This window comes from Chiloscyllium punctatum, chromosome 11 (genome assembly GCF_047496795.1).
Source record: "Chiloscyllium punctatum isolate Juve2018m chromosome 11, sChiPun1.3, whole genome shotgun sequence".
In the NCBI taxonomy this organism is placed as follows: domain Eukaryota; kingdom Metazoa; phylum Chordata; class Chondrichthyes; order Orectolobiformes; family Hemiscylliidae; genus Chiloscyllium; species Chiloscyllium punctatum.
The window spans coordinates 76,211,967-76,232,276 of NC_092749.1; the positions used below are offsets into that span (position 1 = coordinate 76,211,967).

The 20,310-nt window shown below is 40.6% G+C and overlaps 1 protein-coding gene across 1 annotated transcript in view; it reads left to right on the top strand.

The window, feature by feature from the left end:
• LOC140483114 (synaptojanin-2-like) overlaps positions 1-20,310 on the top strand; it is a 240,889-nt gene that overhangs the window by 32,148 nt on the left and 188,431 nt on the right. Inside the window, exon 2 of the mRNA XM_072581079.1 lies at positions 3,369-3,455. Within this exon, the coding sequence (XP_072437180.1) occupies positions 3,369-3,455 (87 nt within the window). The remainder of the gene's footprint in view (positions 1-3,368; positions 3,456-20,310) is intronic.

The following is a 20,310-nucleotide window of genomic DNA, read 5'->3' on the forward strand; positions in this document are numbered from 1 at the left end:
AAGGTGTCAGACAATGCACTAAAGGTGAGGTTACAGTCTGTCTGTATCCCAATTTGAGTCAAGACTGGTTCTATTTCCTAAGTGGAATTTACAAAATATTGTAGGGATTGACTGCTTGCAGGTTCTGCATTTTTTGAGCAAAACAGAATGTATCTGCAAGTACGAATTCACTCCATAAACCTATACATGTGTGCATATGCAGGAGAGAGTATGTGTGTGCATGTAAGTGCATGTGAACGCATGTGTGAGAGTGAGTGTTTGCGTGTGTGTAAGCTTGGTAAAATGTGTGAGAGATTGTGATGGGGTATAAGCCTGTGAGAGGGTATGTATGTGTATATATGAGAGAGGGCTCAGGTATGAAAAAGGGTGCATGTGTGAGTATGTAAGTGTGTGGGTGGCACGGTGGCACAGTGGTTAGCACTGCTGCCTCACAGCACCAGAGACCTGGGTTCAATTCCCGCCTCAGGCAACTGTCTGTGTGGAGTTTGCACATTCTCCCAGTGTCTGCGTGAGTTTCCTCCGGGTGCTCCGGTTTCCTCCCACAGTCCAAAAAATGTGTAGTTTAGGTGAATTGGCCATGCTAACTTGCCCATAGTGTTAGGTGAAGGGGTAAATGTAGGGGAATGGGACTGGGTGGGTTGCTCTTTGGAGGGTCAGTGTGAACTTGTTGGGCCGAAGGGCCTGTTTCCACACTGTAAGTAATCTGATCTAAAAGCACAGTGGTGTCACCTGGAGTGAGACATGAACCTAAGGTCTCATTTGAGGCTATCATCATGGGTACTGAACATGGCTATCAGCCTCTGCTTGTCTGTTCCGAAGTTCGCCTTGGAGGATGATCACCTAAAGAAGGTCTGAGGCCGAATGTCCCTGGCTGTTGAAGTATTCCCTGACTGGTATTTCTATTTACAGAAATACATTTGCAGATAGATTCTATTTTGTTCAAAAATGCAGAACCTGCAAGCAGTCAATACATGTAATATTTCGTAAATTATACTTTGGAAATAGAACCAGTCTGACTCAAGATTGGATTACATACAGACTGTAAACTCACAATTTTAAGGTATTGTCTGAGCTGAGATGTCTCCTTTTGTTATAAAACCATAAGTCATCTTGAGAATGTGACTTTGAAGAAGTTCTGGCATTTACATCTTAAAGAACTAAAACCAGCAAACCCACTCTAAAAGGTGCAAAACTTAACCATCTAGGTTTGTTCAATATATAATTTCAGCTGCATGAGACTGTAGTCTTTTGCTATAAATTCTGTGTGTTATGATTCTGCTTCACAACCACCTGATGAAGGAGCAGCTCTCCAAAAGCTAGTGCTGTTGGACTATAACCTGGTGTTGATTGAATTTTAACCCTATCCACCCCAGTCAACACCAGCTCCTCCAAATCATACAATTTGTAAAGTTCTGAATGGCCTTGACAAGGTGGAATGCATATTTACTCGTGTGGAAAATTCCAGAGCTAGGAGATACTGCTTTAAAATTAGTGACTGCTAAGATGAAGGAAATTTTTTTTTGAAGGTTTTGCGACTTTGGAACTTTCTGCCTCACGATGTGGTGGAAACAAGGAGATTAAATATTTTAAAGATAGCAGTGGATAGTTTTTCATCAGGCAAGGGAATCAAAATTTATCTGGGGAAAGGTGGGAATGGTATTTGGATCAGAGAGACCAACTGTGACCTTATTGGAAGGCAAGTGGCATGAATGGCTGATTTCTGCTCTTCATTCATATTGTTCATTCAATTCTTGGTGTCACACATTAGGAGTGATATCAAGGCCTTTGCTGGGGTGCAGAAGAGATTTACCAGAATAGTTGAGAGCTTTCGTTTGGGTAGAGAGACTAGAGAAGTTTGTTTCCCTTCGGAAGACAAGGTGAAGAAGAAATTTGATAAGTGTTCAAAATGAAGAAGGAGAGTAAATGAGGACAAACTACTTCTACTAGCAGAAAGCTTAGAAACAAAGGGCTGAGGAGTGACAGATAGACTTAAATTGAGATACGTGTGAGGTGTTGCACTTTGATCAAACAAGCCAAGGCAGAACTTGAACAGTTGGTGCCTTGTGGAATGTTTATGAACTAAGAGACCTAGGATTCAGGTATATAGTTCCTTGAAAGTGGCATCACAGGTAGACAGGGACGTTTGGCATACTTGCCTTCATTGGTCAGAGCATTGAGTAGAGGAGTTGTGATACCATGTTGCAGTTTTATAGGACGTTGAGGCCAATTTTGGAGTACTGGATACAGTTCTGGTTGCCCTGCTATAGGAGGGACATAATTAAATTGGAACGGGTACAGAAAAGATTTACAAGAATGTTACTGGCACTGAAGGGTTTGACTTATAAGGAGAAGTTAGATCGACTGGAACGTTTTTCCTTGGAACAAAGGAGGTTGAAGGATGACCTTTATAGAAGTTTGCAAAGTTTCTGAAGTGGAGGTTGAACCTACAGCCTTCTGATTCAGAGGCAAGAGTGCTGCCACCGAAACACAGCTGACATCACAATATTATAATTTGCTGATCCATTATGTAATGTCTAACTTTATTTGTACTGATGTAGAGTCAGAACCTAGTAGCAAATGTTTACTTGCATCTTGGCTTCATTGACATTTGAGCCCTGTTGTAGCAAATCATAAACCTGGGACTGTCAGGGTCAACGAGATCCTGTGGGAAACCGAATTAAGTATATCGTTTGAATTTAATGATTAAGTTAATGTCCAAGTGAAGGCCACTATGATGATGGGAATCTGAGCAGTTGGCTGGGCTAAAGCATTTACATTATAGAAATATTTTCACTGATTATATTTTGAGTAAAAGCTCTCATTGTACATCACCTAATGAGATTAGTTGAAGGTTAATGTAAGTGTTTCCTGCAAAATTCTTCTGAATTTAAACTCAAAAATCAACAAGTGTTGCTTTCAAATTTGAGACCTAGTTTTAAATCAAGCCCAGACAGAAGAATGAAAAATCTCCTTATCTGGCTATGGAATACAATGAAGGTTGTAAATTGCAACACTATAATCTCTCTCAACTCTGCAATGCAAGAAACAGAAATTAGATGTTGAGTCAATCTAAGACTCAATTCCTGGTACCCAACTCTGAGAATGAGTTACTATTGAGTTTGTGAATGGTGGAGAGAGAGAAAGAATGAATGAAAATACACATTTTAAAATGGAGGGAAAATGAAATGACTGAACTGATCATAGTTGTCTTAAGGCAGGTCTTGAACAAAGCAACTTTTCTCTTTACTGAGTTCCAGTTTATGGGAATAGAAGCTAATGCCATCTGATAATCTAAGCTCATTATTGTCTGAATTTATGTGGACCCCACATGTCAAATGCGTAATGTGTGTTTTTGTTTTTTTATATAGCATCTGAGGAGAAGGAGATTGTGAAGAGTCAATTTCTGAAAATAATGGATGCATATGGCTGTCTGGGAGTACTTTGTATAAAGAATGGTAAGTGGATAGGTGATCTTATGGAACCTAATGGAGCAGAATTGGTCAAAATTAGAATTTTGCTGAAAATGTGTTGCTGGAAAAGCACAGCAGGTCAGGCAGCATCCAAGGAACAGGAGAATCGACATTTCGGGCATAAGCCCTTCTTCAGGAAGGTCTTATGCCCGAAACGTCGATTCTCCTGTTCCTTGGATGCTGCATGACCTGCTGCGCTTTTCCAGCAACACATTTTCAGCTCTGATCTCCAGCATCTACAGTCCTCACTTTCTCCTCCAAAATTAGAATTTTGTCAGATTTAGCAAGAATCTTATCAGATTTAGAAAAAGAAGTCTGGTTCCTGACAAGTTATAGAAGTTAAAGCACTTTGGTGTGATATTCTATCAAATTAATTTGAATTTGAAGTGCACATTGAGTTGGGATTTTTTACACTGACATGTTTCATTTTTATTCCTTGCTCAGTTACCATTTGTATAATTTTTTGAAAATTCTGTCATTTCTTACCACTGCAATGTGAAGAATTGGGCCATTGTTCTTGTGCCAGCTCTTCGAAAGAACTAAAAATGAGTCCCAGTCTTCCTCAAAATCCTGAAAGCATTAAATATAAATCCAATCCCTTCTTAAGGTCACAATTGAATTTGCTTCCAGTGCCCTTTTGCATAGCACATGGTAAGACATTACATAAACCGAATTCCCCTCATTCATCCTGGTTCTTTTGCTAATTATTTTAGATTTATGCCCTTTGGTTACTGATCTTCCTACAATTGGAAGCAATTTCCTACTTAACTTCTTAAATTTCTACGTTTTTTAAAACACTGTTTATTACATTTTTTCCTTCTGTGATATGGAGAAGAATTCCATTTTCTTTAGACTCTCAACATATAATGAGTATTTTTCATCAGTTGTTGAAGAGATGTACGTGTATTTGGAAAGGCAAGGACTGATTAGGATAGTCAACATGGCTTTATGCGTGGGAAGTCATGTCTCAAATTTGACTGAGTTTTTTTGAAGAAGTAACAAAGAGGATTGGTGAGGGCAGAGTGGTGGACATGATCTATATGGATTTCAGTAAGGCGTTCGACAAGGTTCCCCATGGGAGACTGGTTATCAAGGTTGGATCTCATGGAATACAGGGAGAACTAGCCATTTGGATACAGAACTGGCTCAAAGGTAGAAGACAGAGGATTGTGGTAAGGGTTGTTTTTTAGACTGGAGGCCTGTGACCAGCGGAGTGCCACAAGGATCGGTGCTGGGTTCACTATTTTTCGTCATTTATATAAATGATTTGGATGTGAGCATAACAGGTATAGTTAGTAAGGTATAGTTAGTAAATGTGAGGTGCTGCATTTTGGAAAAGCAAATTTCAGCAGGACTCATACACTTAATGGTAAGGTCCTAGAGAGTGTTGCTGAACAAGAGACCTTGGAGTGCAGGTTCATAGCTCCTTGAAAGTGGAGTCGCAGGTAGATAGGATAGTGAAGAAGGCATTTGGTATGCTTTCCTTTATTGGTCAGAGTATTGAGTACAGGAGTTGGGAGGTCATGTTGCGGCTGTACAGGGCATTGATTAGGCCACTTTTGGAATATTGCGTGCAGTTCTGGTCTCCTTCCTATCAGAAGGATATTGTGAAACTTGAAAGGGTTCAGTAAAGATTTACAAGGATGTTGCCAGAGTTGGAGGGTTTGAGCTATAGGGAGAGGTTGAATAGGCAAGGGCTGTAATCCCTGGCACATCGGAAGTTAAGTAGTGACTTTATAGAGGTTTATAAAATCATGAGGGTACGGATAGGGTAAATAAACAAGATCTTTTCCCTGGGGTGGGGGAGTCCAGAACTAGAGGCAGAAATACAAGTTTAGGGTGAAAGGGGAAAGATATAAAAAAAGACCTAAGGGCAACCTTTTCACGCAGAGAGTGGTGCCTGTGTGGAATAAGCTGCCAGAGGAAATGGTTGCGGCTAGTTCAATTGCAACATTTAAAAGACATCTTGGTGGGAATATGAGTAGGAAGGGTTTAGAGGGATATGGGCCGGGCGCTGGCAGGTGGGACTAGATTGGGTTGTGATATCTGGTTGGCATGGATGAGTTTAGATTAGATTAGATTAGGTTAGATTAGATTACTTACAGTGTGGAAACAGGCCCTTCGGCCCAACAAATCCACACCGCCCCACCGAAGCGCAACCCACCCATACCCTTACATCTACCCCTTACCTAACACTACGGGCAATTTAGCATGGCCAATTCACCTGACCTGCACAACTTTGGAATGTGGGAGGAAACCGGAGCACCCGGAGGAAACCCACGCAGACACGGGGAGAATGTGCAAACTCCACACAGTTGGACCGAAGGGTCTGTTTCCATGCTGTATGTCTCTATGAATGTATAATTGAACACCGTCATTTCTGGTATTACAAGAGTAAAATTCTTTTTAACCTATTCCACAATCTTGACGTTATTTCTAAATTGTTATTCCCAGAAATTGGTAGAATTTTAGTTGAGGTTGGTTTTTAAAAAGGGCCACATCTGACATAGACAAGAATGATACCCATATAGTGAATAGGAGCCAAGCGTTTTATTTCCTGTGTTTGATTCAAATAATGCAGAGCAGTATCCCTCCTCAATCTGGCAGGATTGATGTTAGGGTTATGGGATGGGAGCTGAAACTGGATAGAGCATTAGGTGACAGGGACCCAAGGAAATAGTCATTGGTATTAAATTGTTACAGGGTCTTTGAAGCTGCCTAAAAATAAGAAAACTTAAAGTGAGTAATGAGTTAATTGTGAGGGACTTTCATTTCATATTTGATAAATTAATTGGCAAAGGTAGCTTGGAAGATGAGTTTATGAAAATTATTTTAGATGGTCTTTTACCTAGCTGATTCCTTGACAACTGTTCCAGAAAACTGTTTTAGATTTAGCATTGTGTAATGAGTCTGGCATGCTTGTTAATCTTCGATTAACAGATCTTGGGGAAAGTATTATCATTAATATGACTGACTTTAATATCAAGTTTTGGAGCTGTATGATTAAGTTGGAAATAGGCATCTTTAAATTTAAACACATTCAGTTATGGAGGTTTGAGAAGTGTGTGGGTTGAGTTATTTTGAGAAATTAGTTAAGATAAATAAGCAATGGCAATATATTAATTATTTCATATTTTCAACTATTATACATTCGATTGAATCGTAAAACCTTTGTTGGAAAAATTCTACAGCCACATCTGAGTAGATAAGTTTGTGATAGAATTAGTTTAAAAGATTTCTAATGTTATGAAAAAGACAAGTAATCCTGGGATTTGGGAGAACCAATAGACAATAGGTGCAGGAGTACGCCATTCTGCCCTTCGAGCCTGCACCACCATTCATTATGATCATGGCTGATCATCCTCCATCAGTATCCTGTTCCTGCCTTATCTCCTTAACCCTTGATTCCATTATCCTTGAGAGCTCTATCCAACTCTTTCTTAAATTAATCCAGAGACTGGGCCTCCACTGCCTTCTGGGGCAGAGCATTCCACACACCCACCACTGTCTGGGTGAAGAAGTTTCTCCTCATCTCTGTCCTAAACGGCCTACCCCTTATTTTTTGTCCTCTGGTTCGGCACTCCCCCATCAGTGGAAACATGTTTCCTGCCTCCTGCCTCCAGAGTGTCCAATCCTATAGCAATCTTATAACCAGCAAAAGATGACTTAGAAATTCAAGAAGAAAGGGAATAAGAGAATAGATAATCAAAAGATTCTCTACTGTGCTGAACCTTCATCATGGGGGTCCTTTTTATTTTTCCCTTTTATTTCAATTCCAACTTTTAACTAAAAGGGATGCTAATTTTGAATCCTCTTTCTTTAGCTCCTTATAACAATATACTCACCTTGGATCTGAAGTATCTCCACTTTTGAAGACTTTTCTTTTTATTCTCGTCAGTTTTTCTTTCCAATTTCCTTTGGCCATATCCCTTTTTAATTCACAAATCAGTGGTTCCAGTTGAATATCTTTGGGTTTGAATGTTTCTTCCTCCTTTTTGTTATTATGATGCATCTTCATCACACTCCTGTTGGTGTAAGATTAATTTGTTACCAGTATCATCTTTTCTGGTTGAAATCTATAGGGCTGATGCATTGGCTTCCAGTTGTGAAACCTGCTGTTGTGCACAGAACAGAGGTTCACCACACCAGGGGGAAAGAACAGGAGGAACATGCTCCTATAGAGCTTAATTTCTCTGTGGTTTTAACTGCTAGTCTCAAACCTTCATGTCATAGAATTTAAACTTTCTCAAATAACCCATTCAGGATTTTAACCAAAACACTTCTGATTTTGACCTTTTACTGAAAGGTAGAGTTCTTTATGTAAGAGATAGAGCTCTCTTCTGCTTTTCTGCGGTATAGGTTATCAGAATGAATATTAGTAGGAGACCATGAGGTTTGATTTTTTTCCACCAATACTCTGTCCAGATACATGTTGTGTTTTAGTGAGTTTTGAGAAGATTTGTAGCTCAGGTTGTGGTTCTGGATGTAGATTTCCTTGCTGAGCTGGGAGGTTCATTTCTAGATGTTTCGTCACCCTACTAGGTAACATCTTCAGTGGGCCTCAGGCGAAGCAGTGTACATGATTCCTGCTTTCTATTTATATGTTTAGGTTTCTTTGGGTTGGTGATGTTATTTCCTGTGGTGATGTCATTTTCTGTTCTTTTTCTCAGGGGGTGGTAGATGGGGTCTAACTCTGTGTTTGTTGAGAGTTCCGGTTGGCATGCAATGCTTCTAGGAATTCTCCTGCTTGTCTCTGTTTGACTTTCCTAAGCTGGATGTGTTGTCCCAGTTGAAGTGGTGTCCTTCCTTATCTGTATGTAAGGATACCTTGTAGGGGATTTTGTATTCAAAAAGAACGGGTACCCAATGAACACACTCCACCGATTTCTCAGCAACAAACCCAAACAAGCAGACAAAGCATGTCCAGAAACCTTAGCCACTCTCCCCTACATCAAAGACATCTCTGAAATGATTGCCAAACTACTCAGACCCATTGGCATCATGGTAGCCCACAAACCCCCAACACACTGAAACAGCAGCTAATGAACTTGAAAGACCCAATACAGACAACAAGCAAAACTAATGTCATTTACCAAATACTGTGCAAGAACTGTAACATGCACTACTTTGGACAAACAGGCAGAAAACTAGCTACTTGGATACATGAACACCAACTAGCCACAAAAGACATGACCCTCGCTCACTAGTATCCTTACATACAGATAAGGAAGGACACTACTTCGACTGGGACAACACATCCATCTTAGGACAAGCCAAACAGAGACATGCACAAACATGTCATTCCAGGAGCATGGCATTCCAACGGGAACTCTATCAACAAACACATCGGGTTAGACCCCATCTATCACCTCGTGAGGAAAAGAACAGAAAATGACATCGCTAACCCAAAGAAACCCAAACATATAAATAGAAAGCAGGAATCATGTACACTGCTTCGCCTGAGGCCCCCTGAAGTTGTTACCAAGTAGGGTGATGAAATGTCTGGAAACTAATATCCCAGCTCAGCAAGCAAACCTGCATCCACATGTTATGTTTCCTGAGATGGGGTTAGAGTCCTCTGGAGTGAGTTTAGTTGAGGTTAGAGTCCTCTGTGTGGTACTGGGGTTCACGTCCCCTGGGTGGATTTTGTTGAGGTTAGAGTCCTCGCGCGGTACTGGAGTTTACAAGTCCCCTAGGTTAGGGGGGTGGTGTGATTGAGGTTCAAGTCCTCTGCGCAATATTGGGGTTCAAGTCTACTGGGTTAATTTGCAGTTCAAGTCCTCCGCACTGTGCTGCGGTTTGAGCTTTTTGTGTTTAACTGGGGTTTGAGCTCTCTGTGTATAAGCGAGGTTCAGGTTCTCTGTGTTTAAATGGGATTCAAGCCCTCATGAGGAGTAAGATGAGAAAGGGGTTAAAGTCCCCTAGTAGTGAAATTTGAGGCTCTGTGAGTCTTTGTTCTGGGGGAAGAGAGTGGCTGGATCGTGGCGCTATGTGGTCCGCTGCAAGGGCTTTCTGTTTTTATAAGTGTCATTGCAGGGAGAGAATGCAAAAAAAAGAGAAACGCTGAAATTAAGGTTTAATAATACTTGGGTTGGAAAACGAAAGTTTCAATGGAGATTGTGCAATGCTGAGAGTGTTTGACGTTTAAAAAATTTGGTTTGTTCAAATACTTATTCTGAAAATCCTTTTTAGGGAACAATTTTGCCTTGTTTGGATCAGGATCTCAATTCAAAGTGTTTTGTGGGCTGTGTATTGGGGCAGAATTTCTTTTTACATTGAAATTGTACAACATTAAGTCCTTTTTAAAATTATCAAACTTAAAACAAATTGATTGACTGCCTTGATGTGTTTGAAATTCTACAATACCTGTTTAAAAAGGAACAGTTGGGTCAGTGGTCATGGTTTAACAAGATGAGAGTATTGTATTAAAATATCTTTGCTGCTGCTGCTGCACAGCATGTTTACAAAAAGAAGAATGCATTTTTAGTTTGATGGTTGGTTAAGATTTTCTAGACAATATTAGAACTTGAGACTGAGCTGTTTAAATTCTGTTAATTATTATTAAGATTTCATTGGCTCCCTTCAAATTGCAAATTCAAAGAATGTTGATCACTACCAAAATTGCCTCCATAATTGCAACTGTTTTAGTCGGGAAGTTTCATTTGGAGAATATATTTTAATATATTCTGCATTTGTTTCCCACAAATATTTGAGACTTAAATCTGAACTGAAACTGCCTCTTAAATGCAAGAGCACAGGAAACATTTTGTTTTTTTTTGCTGTTCCAGACAGTTGAAATACTTTTGCAGACAGCTTTCACATTCGCCAAATATCAATTTGTTAAAAGAAAATAATTTGGAATAACCTGAATGGGGGACCCGCGAGGGTTTGATTTTAGGACCATTGATTGTTGTTTGTACAGCCTAAACAATTCAGTTACTTATAATGTAGAAGTTTATAGATTGTATAAAACTTGATAGCCTCATAAACAGTGAACAGAGTAACAGACTTGAAGAATTCAAAGAGTGTTGAAATAAGCAGACACAATTTAATGTAGTTAAATGTGTGACTGTCTTCATACTGATACCCACCCTGGCAAGGAAGGAATGAAAGAGAAGATGCAAAGATATTTTCAGCAGCTAACATCGTCTCTAGAGTTTCTCCATTCACAGGTAAAGCACATCTTCAGACCATCGCCCACCCCCTCCACAACCTGTTCCAACAGATTCAATCAGCTTCCCAGTCATGAGCACAAAATATCAATATGAAATTGATGAGGAGGTCGGTATGATTCTTGTCAGTGGCCATCCAATGGACATTACGCCATGTGAGCTTTACCATATGAGATATGAAGATTCACTGATCAAGCTAACATCACAACAGCCAGTTGGCTTTGTTACATTTAACAGTAGAGCGGGGGCAGAAGCAGCAAACAATGCGGTGTTCACCTGGCCTACAGCTGCAGCTGCTGCACTGCACGCTCAGATCCTCTATCTGAAAAGTATCTGCAAGAATGGAAGTCTCGTCAGTTTTGTTAAGTATTTAAATACCATTATCCAAGAATTCAGATTTCTCTGTGGTGTGATGGACAAGGATAGAACTGAATTTTGTTTTCAGGTTGGACTTTGCTGAAGAAGACTTTGGAGAACTGGCTTGTTTCCACTCTACTTGAAGGGGATGGAGTGGTCACTAAGGACTGTGGATTGAAGAACTTTATTGGTGAATTATTTTTTCCACATAGGAGGATTCTTCAAATTCTAATTACTGCAATGGACTAGTAATTCTTGTTGTTATAATCACTGCATATTGTGCATCAATAACTTAAATAATGGCTGTCAGAGTCTTATGAAAGTTAATAATGCCATCGGTTATCATTAAATGATAAAAGAAGGGAATGAGAATGTATATAGGGTATAATCAAATAGGGGAAAGTGAGGACTGCAGACGCTGGAGACCAGAGTTGAAAAGTGTGGTGCTGGAAAAACACAGGCCAGGCAGCATCCGAGGAACAGGAGAATCAAGGTTTTGGGCTGAAGAAGGGCTTATGACCGAAACGTTGATTCTCCTGCTCCTCGGATGCTGCCTGGCCTGCTGTGTTTTTCCAGCACCACATTTTTCAACTATAATCAGGTAGGGAAAGAGTTAAGTTCTGAGTTTTGTAAAATGAGGTTCAGCTGAGCATTACTAAGATCAGATAAGAACTTGCAGTTAACACTGGGGTGCTGGAGGCAAGGATAATAGGTTAACAAGGTGGAAAAGCATTCGTTATGTAGAGCCATTTAACAATATTGGAAGCATTCAGTATGTAAGGTCAGTTTAACAAGGTGAAAAGTATTCATTATGTGAAGCCAGTTACAATTAAGAACATTCATTGTGTAACAGCAGGTAGCTTAGTCTTTACTGTTGATGCTCGCTGATTGTAATGGTCACCCAATCAATATGCATGTTGCCTTATCTGGATGTTCTGCCCTGTGAAATGACTATATAATTCATTTAAGAAACTGCTATTCCAGAGAAGACCGTGAACTCATGTCTCTGTGCATGTGGGCGATCATTCTCTCTCCCTCCAGGGGCTGGAATAAAGACGAAGGAGGTAAAGCCATACTGTACCTCTGAGTATTTTGCTTTGACTGAGGGAGGGGAGGAGGGCGAGGGGCAACGGGACAACAACTATGCAGTTTGTATAGAATTAATGGGTTGCAATATAACAGCCATTGAGAAGCTTAAATGATTTGTTTTTCTTTTTTCATTCTCGTTTTACAATCGACCATTCAAAATCGTTTTGTCAGGGGAGATCCCTCATTCACATAAAAGTGCAAAAGTTTAATTAAAACACAAAGGACAAAAACACTACAGGCATATGGAGCAAGTTGAGGCAATGGGATGACAGTCGGTTCTGATATAACGCAATAGTTCAATTCTCCTGCGATCATGCGTTATAAGAAAATCACGCAGTTGCCATATCAGTTAAACTAACTAGGCCGGAATCACGTTCTAGCCAATACTGATAAGGAAAGTTTGCATTCTACAAATAACTGTCTAAATTCTTCAATCGCATTAATGCCAATTTACATTGAAGAAACACGCATTATAGCAGAACTGACTATAACTGAATATTCTTTCAAAGAAATGATACTATATGGGTTTAATGAATATTTTCTATGCTGTAATATCTGATAATTCAATGAACTACATCTTTGAAAACTCTGACAGTACACAGACAATGCATAGTCTTTTAACAATTGTTATAAAGTTTGCAGCAACTATACATTCCTCAATGGTGTAAAACTCCAAAACTGCTTAGTGCATCAGGGTTAGCAAAGAAAAATAAGGTGTGTAAAAGAGTAAAAGGAAAGACCTATAAAGTATCAGAAATATTAGTTACCATTAGATTGGAAGGATGTTAAATTATGGCAAAGGAGGACCAGGAAATTACTAAATAAAGGGAGAGTAAAATATGGATGTAAGTTAGTTTTAAAAAAAAAGATTGCTAAGCCTCAATAGGTTCCTTCATTGAGGAAAATACAAAAATAAGTCTTCCAAAATTAGAGATTGAAGCAACTAGAGAGAATAAGCAATTGAAGGAAACTGGAATAGTAGGATTGAGTACATAATTTGGAAATGTTAAGGAGAATGAAGGCTGATAAATATGCAGGACCTGATATTCTTAATTGGAGATTGTTGAAAGAGACAACTATGGAAATAATGGCTACATTAGTGATCATCTTCCAAATTCTGTAAATGCTGGAATAATTCCTGCAGATTGGGAAGTAGCAAAATGCCACCTCCCTATTTAACAATGGAGAGAGAGAAGTGGGGAACTATAGATCTCAGCTTACATCTATAGTAGGAAAATTGCTAGAATTTATTATGAAAGATATACTTGGGTCAAAGTGATCTGATTCAGCACACTTAGCATGGATTGTAGAATGGAAAATTTATATTCTGTTGGGGTTTTCTGAGGATGTTATGAACAGAATTGATAAAAGGGGATCAGTGCATATAGTACACTTGGATTTTCAGAGTTTTCGCTTAAATCCCCCAAGAAAGGTTGGTTAGCCAACATAAATTGGGTAGCTGGTCATGTACTGTCATGGACTAAGGGTTGACTAAAAGGCAGAAAGCAAAGTAGGATAAATGGATCATTCTCACATTGGAGAGCAGTGAGTAATAAGAACCCACAAGGATCAGTACCTGGGCCTCAATTTATTTACAATATATATTAAATCATTTGGACAAGATGACCAAATGAAATATTGTCAAATGCATGGATGACACAAAGATAGGTGGGAATGTACCCTAAGAGGAAGGTGCAAAGCTGCTTCATGAAGCTTTGGACAGACAGAGTGAATGTGCAAGAACAAGACAACTGGACTATCTTGTTGAAAAAATGTGACATTGTGCACATTGGTAAGAGGAATGGATATTCAGAGTTTTCTTTAAAAGGTGAACAGGTTGAAATGTGTAGAGACACAATGGGAACTGGGTGAGAGGTGCAAGAAGCAATTATGAAGGCTAGCGAAATGTTATCTTTTAATCACAAATGGATTGGAGGAGCAGGAGTAGTAGTTTTGATTAGGGATAACGTTACAGCTGTAGTTAGGGAAAATATTCCTGGAAAACCTCCGAGGGAAGTTATTTTGGTGGAACTGAGAAACAAGAAAGGGAAGATCACCTTATTGGGATTGTATTGGAGATCCCCTCCAAATAGTCAGTGGGAAGTTGAGAAACAAATTTGTAAGGAGATAGAACATAGAACATAGAAGAATACAGCGCAGTACAGGCCCTTCGGCCCTCGATGTTGCGCCGATCAAAGCCCACCTAACCTACACTAACCCACTATCCTCCATATACCTATCCAATGCCCGCTTAAATACCCATAAAGAGGGAGAGTCCACTACTGCTACTGGCAGGGCATTCCATGAACTTATGACTCGCTGAGTGAAGAACCTACCCCTAACATCAGTCCTATATCTACCCCCCCTTAATTTAAAGCTATGTCCCCTTGTAATAGCTGACTCCATACGTGGAAAAAGGTTCTCACTGTCAACCCTATCTAACCCCCTAATCATCTTGTACACCTCTATCAAGTCACCCCTAAACCTTCTTTTCTCCAATGAAAACAACCCCAAGTGCCTCAGCCTTTCCTCATAGGATCTTCCTACCATACCAGGCAACATCCTGGTAAACTTCCTCTGCACCCGTTCCAGTGCCTCCACATCCTTCCTATAGTATGGCGACCAAAACTGCACACAATATTCCAGATGCGGCCGCACCAGAGTCTTATACAACTGCAGCATGACCTCAGGACTCCGGAACTCAATTCCTCTACCAATAAAAGCCAGTACGCCATATGCCTTCTTCACTGCACTATTTACCTGGGTGGCAACTTTTCAGAGATCTGTGTACATGGACACCAAGATCCCTCTGCTCTTCCACACTACCAAGTAGTCTACCATTAGCCCAGTACCCCATCTTTTTATTACTCTTACCAAAGTGAATCACCTCACACTTAGCTACATTGAACTCCATTTGCCACTTTTCTGCCCAGCTCTGCAGCTTCTCTATATCCCGCTGTAACCTGCCATATCCTTCCTCACTGTCTACAACTCCTCCGACTTTCGTATCATCCGCAAACTTGCTCACCCAACCTTCTAACCCATCCTCCAGGTCATTTATAAAAATGACAAACAGCAATGGTCCCAAAACAGATCCTTGCGGAACACCGCTCGTGACTGCACTCCAAGATGAACCTTTGCCATCAACTACTACCCTCTGTCTTCTTCCAGCCAGCCAATTCCTAATCCAAACCTCCAACTCACCCTCAATGCCATATCTCTGTATTTTCTGCAGTAGCCTACCATGGGGGACCTTATCAAACGCCTTACTAAAATCCATATATACCACATCTACCGCTTTCCCCTCATCTACCTCCTTAGTCACCTTCTCAAAGAATTCAATAAGGTTTGTGAGGCACGACCTGCCCTTCACAAAACCATGCTGACTATCCTTGATCACATCATTCTTATCCAGATGTGCATAAATCCTATCCCTTACAATTCTCTCTAAGACTTTGCCCTCAACAGAAGTGAGACTCACTGGCCTATAGTTACTAGGATTATCCCTACTCCCCTTCTTGAACAAGGGAACCACGTTTGCTAGCCTCCAGTCTTCTGGCACTACTCCTGTAGACAAAGAGGACACAAAAATCAAGGCCAATGGCTCTGCAATCTCCTCCCTTGCTTCCCAGAGAATCCTAGGATAAATGCCATCAGGCCCAGGGGACTTATCTATTTTCACCCTTGCCAGAATTTCCAACACCCCTTCTCTACATATCTCAAAGCCATCCATTCTACTTATTCGTGCCTCGGTATTCATATCGACAACAATGTCCTGTTCCTGAGTGAATACTGACGAAAAGTATTCATTCAGTGCCTCCCCAATCTCTTCAGCCTCCACACGCAACTTCCCATTACTATCCTTGATTGGACCTATTCCTACCTTTGTCATTCTTTTATTCCTAACATACCTATAGAAAGCCTTAGGGTTTTCCCTAATCCTACCAACTAAGGACCTTTCATGTCCCCTCCTTGCTGCTCTTAGCTCTCTCTTCAGGTCCTTCCGGGCTACCTTATAACTCTCAATCGCCCCTATTGAACCTTCACGCCTCATCTTTACAAAGGCCGCCCTCTTCCATTTAACAAGGGATTCCAACTCCTTATTAAACCACGGCTCCCTCACACGACCCTTTCCTCCCTGCCTGATAGGTACGTACTTATCAAGGACACTCAATAGTTGCTCCTTGAACAAGTTCCACATATCAATTACGCTCTTGCCTTGGAATCTACTTTTCCAATCCACACATCCTAAGTCATGCCTCACCGCATCATAATTTCCCTGCCCCCAGCTATAACTCTTTCCCTGTAGTACACACTTATCCCTCTCCATCACGAGAGTAAAAATCACCGAATTGTGGTCACTGTCCCCGAAGTGCTCACCTACCTCTAGTTCTAATACCTGGCCTGGTTCGTTACCCAGAACCAAATCCAGTATGGCCTCACCTCTTGTTGGCTTATCTACATATTGTGTCAGGAAACTCTCCTGCACACATTGCACAAACACTGACCCAACTAACGAACTTGAGCTATAGCTTTCCCAATCAATATCAGGAAAGTTAAAGTCTCCCATAACAATCACCCTATTACTGTCACTCTTCTCCTGAATCATCTTCGCAATCCTTTCTTCAACGATTCTAGGACTATTAGGAGATCTCAGTTATCTATAAGAATAATAGGCTGCTAATGATAGGGGATTTTAACAACCCAAACATAGATTGGGACTGCCATAGAGTTAAGGGCTTAGATGAAGAGGAATTTAAGTGGGTACAAGAAAATTTTCTTATTCAGAATGTGGATGTACCTACCAGAGAGGGTGAAAAACGTGACCTACTCTTGGGAAATCAGGCTTGGCAGGTGACTGAGGTGTCAGTGGGAGAGTACTTAAGGGATAGTGTTCATAATTTTATTAATTTTAGAATAGTTATTGAAAAGGATAGACTAGATCTAAAGTTAAAGCTTTAAACTGGAGGGAGGCCAATTTTGTTGATATTAGGCAAGAACTTTAAAAAGTTAATTTAGGAAGGATGATCGCAGGTAAAGGGATGGCTGGAAAATGGGAAGCCTTCAAAGACACGATAACGAGAATCCAGAGACAGTGTGTTCCTGTTAGGATGATAGGCAAGACAAGGATGGTAGGTGTATGAAATGCTGGGTCACTGGAGAAATTAAGATTTTGGTCAAGAATAAGAAGGAAGCATGTCACGTATAGACAGCAGGGATCGAGTGAATCCCTAGAAGAGTAAAGAGGTAGTGGAGTATACTTGAGGGAAATCAGGAGGGCAAAAAGGGGACATGAGCAACTGTTGTCAAATAGGGTGAAGGAGAATCCAAAGGGATTCTACAAATACATTAAGGACAAAAGAATAATTAGGGAGAGAATAAGGGTCCTTAGGTGCCTTGCTGATCTTTATGTGTGGTACCACAGGAGAGGGTGAGAAAGTGTATAAGGTATGAGAAAGTAGGGAAAGAGTCTTGAGTTTGTAAAGCATGAGGTTCAGCTGAACATGATGCAGATCAGATAAGAACTTAGTTAACAATGGGGTGCTGGAGGCAAGGGTAATGGGTTAACAAGGTGGAAAAGCATTCATTATGTTAAGCCATTTAACAAGATGAGGAAGCATTCAGCATGTAAAGTTAGTTAACGAAGTGAAGCATATTCATTATGTATAATGCCACATGGCTTAATCTCTACTATTGACACTTGCTGATGCTCCTCCCTGTAAAGTGACTATATAACTCATTAAGAATCTGCTGTTCCAAAGAAGACTGAGAACTCGTGTCTCTGTGCACATGGGCGATCATTCTCTCTCCTTCCAGGGTCCAGAATAAAGATAAAGGAGGTAAAGCCATACTGTGTCTCTGAGCGTTTTGCTTCAACTGAGGTGGGAACGGGATGACAAGGGGTGAGATACTAAATGAGTATTTTGTACCAGTGTTTACTATGGAGAAGGGCATGGAAGCTAGAGAACTTGGGAAAATAAATAGCGACATCTTAAAATGTCCATATATCAGGGGAGGTGGTACTGGACATCTTAAAATGCATAAAGGTGGATAAATCCCAAGAATCTGATCATGTGTAGCCTAGAACTCTGTGGGAAGCTAGGGAAGTGATTGCTGGGTCCCTTGCTGAGACATTTGTAACATTGATAGCCACACGTGAGGTGCCAGACTGGACGATGGCTACCATGGTGCCACTATTTAAGAGAAGTGGTAAGGAAAAGCCAGGCCAGTGAGCCAGACATTGGTGGTGACCAAGTTGTTGAAGGGAATTCTGAAGGACAGGATTTACATGTCATTTACATTTGGAAAGACAAGGACTGATGAGGGATAGTCAGCATGGCTTTGTGCGTGAGAAATCATGTCTCACTAACTTGATTGAGGGGTGGGGGGGGGGGGGGTGGGGTGGGCTGAGCAGTCTACTCTCACTCCTACTTTCCTATCAGGGCTATATTTCCATCAGTACTTCGAGAATCAGAAATCAGAATATTTCCTGATTGTGTTCCTGACCTTTAAAAGGCAGCATATTTATAATGCATTTTCTCTCCAGTAGTTGGGTGTGGGTTGGAGGCAGGGGTGCTGAGTAACAACGAATGAAGGTGATGGCAAGGCCACCCCGGTCCTACTGATAACTGTTAGGCCCTCTACCCCACACCCGTCACCCAACAGACAGGAGAGTTCTGTATCCTCCATACATACTCATACAGTATAAATTATGAACCCAGCAGGCAACTGTATAAGAAGAATGTTGAGTTAATGACCAGGTATCTGTTTTACCAGTTGGTCTTATTTTGAAGGCTTGACTGAGCTTCAGGACGGTCTATTGCATTCAGTCCAGTCCATATGTAATTAGACAACTTGAAGGGAACTTCTAGCTTTGATTAATCATAAACTCCTAAAATTGTTAATCTTATATTTGAAGTGATTTTCCAATGCCTATTTGTTCATTTGGATCAGATTATGAGGTTTTTTTCAATGGCATTTTCACTGCCAGCATTAGCAGGTGGTCAATTGTAAATCCAAACCACTAACTGCATTAAACTGTTCACCGTATATCAGCTCTACTTTTTTTACTTCAATACAAATCTTATTTGGAAGACGAGACGCAAGTTTTGCTGGAATAGCCTGATTTTTTTTTTCATTAAGTGTCCCAGTGCCCTGATATTTCTCTAAAAATAATTCCGATGTCCTGGTTTTCATACTTTCCATTTCTCTTGTTAGATCCTTAGATTAGATCACTTACAATGTGGAAACAGGCCCTTCAGCCCAACAAGTCCACACCGACCCTCCGAAGAGCAACCCACCCAGACCCATTCCCCTTCATCTAACACTACGGGCAATTTATCATGGCCAATTCACCTGACCTGCACATCTTTGGACTGTGGGAGGAAACCGGAGCACCCAGAGGAAACCCACGCAGACAAGGGGAGAATGTGCAAACTCCACACAGACAGTTGCCTGAGGTGGGGATTGGACCTGGGTCTCTGGCGCCGTGAGGCAGCAGTGCTAACCACTGTGCCACCGTGCCATCCTGTGTGAAGGAAGTCTAAGAAATTTTGTTCTTCCCATAAATACCCATCATGTTGCATTGCATATATGCACCAAGCCTGTATTCATGCCATAACTATCCTCTTAATTCCTCTAAGGGAATTGTTACTAATGTTTTGGCATTAACAGCTTTGTTGCTGCTGTTGAAATCACATTCTCACTTTGGGTCAGCATATTTTAGGTGATGCAATGTTTTTCAGTTTTGACTTTTGAAAACCTGGTCACCCAATTTTTTTGCTAACAATCTTTCAAACATTAGAAATATTTTTTAACATTTATTCTCTCAAGTGTCAGTGAGCTTTTGAACAACTATTATCAGTGTTATCTTAAACTTCTCTACTGTAAGAAGAATAAACTCCACTAGACTTTGCAATTCCTTATCCATTGCATCATTCTAATAATGCAATTATAGTAATAATTCTATTAGTTAACAATGGACTAGTTTTGATGAAGATATATGTATTATGTAAGTTTTTGTGCATATGTACATCATTTTAATCAGCAGAAATGTAAACAGTGTTGTGGTTCTGTTCGCCGAGCTGGGAATTTGTGTTGCAGACGTTTCGTCCCCTGTCTAGGTGACATCCTCAGTGCTTGGGAGCCTCCTGTGAAGCGCTTCTGTGATGTTTCCTCCGGCATTTATAGCGGTTTGTCTCTTCCGCTGCCGGTTGTCAGTT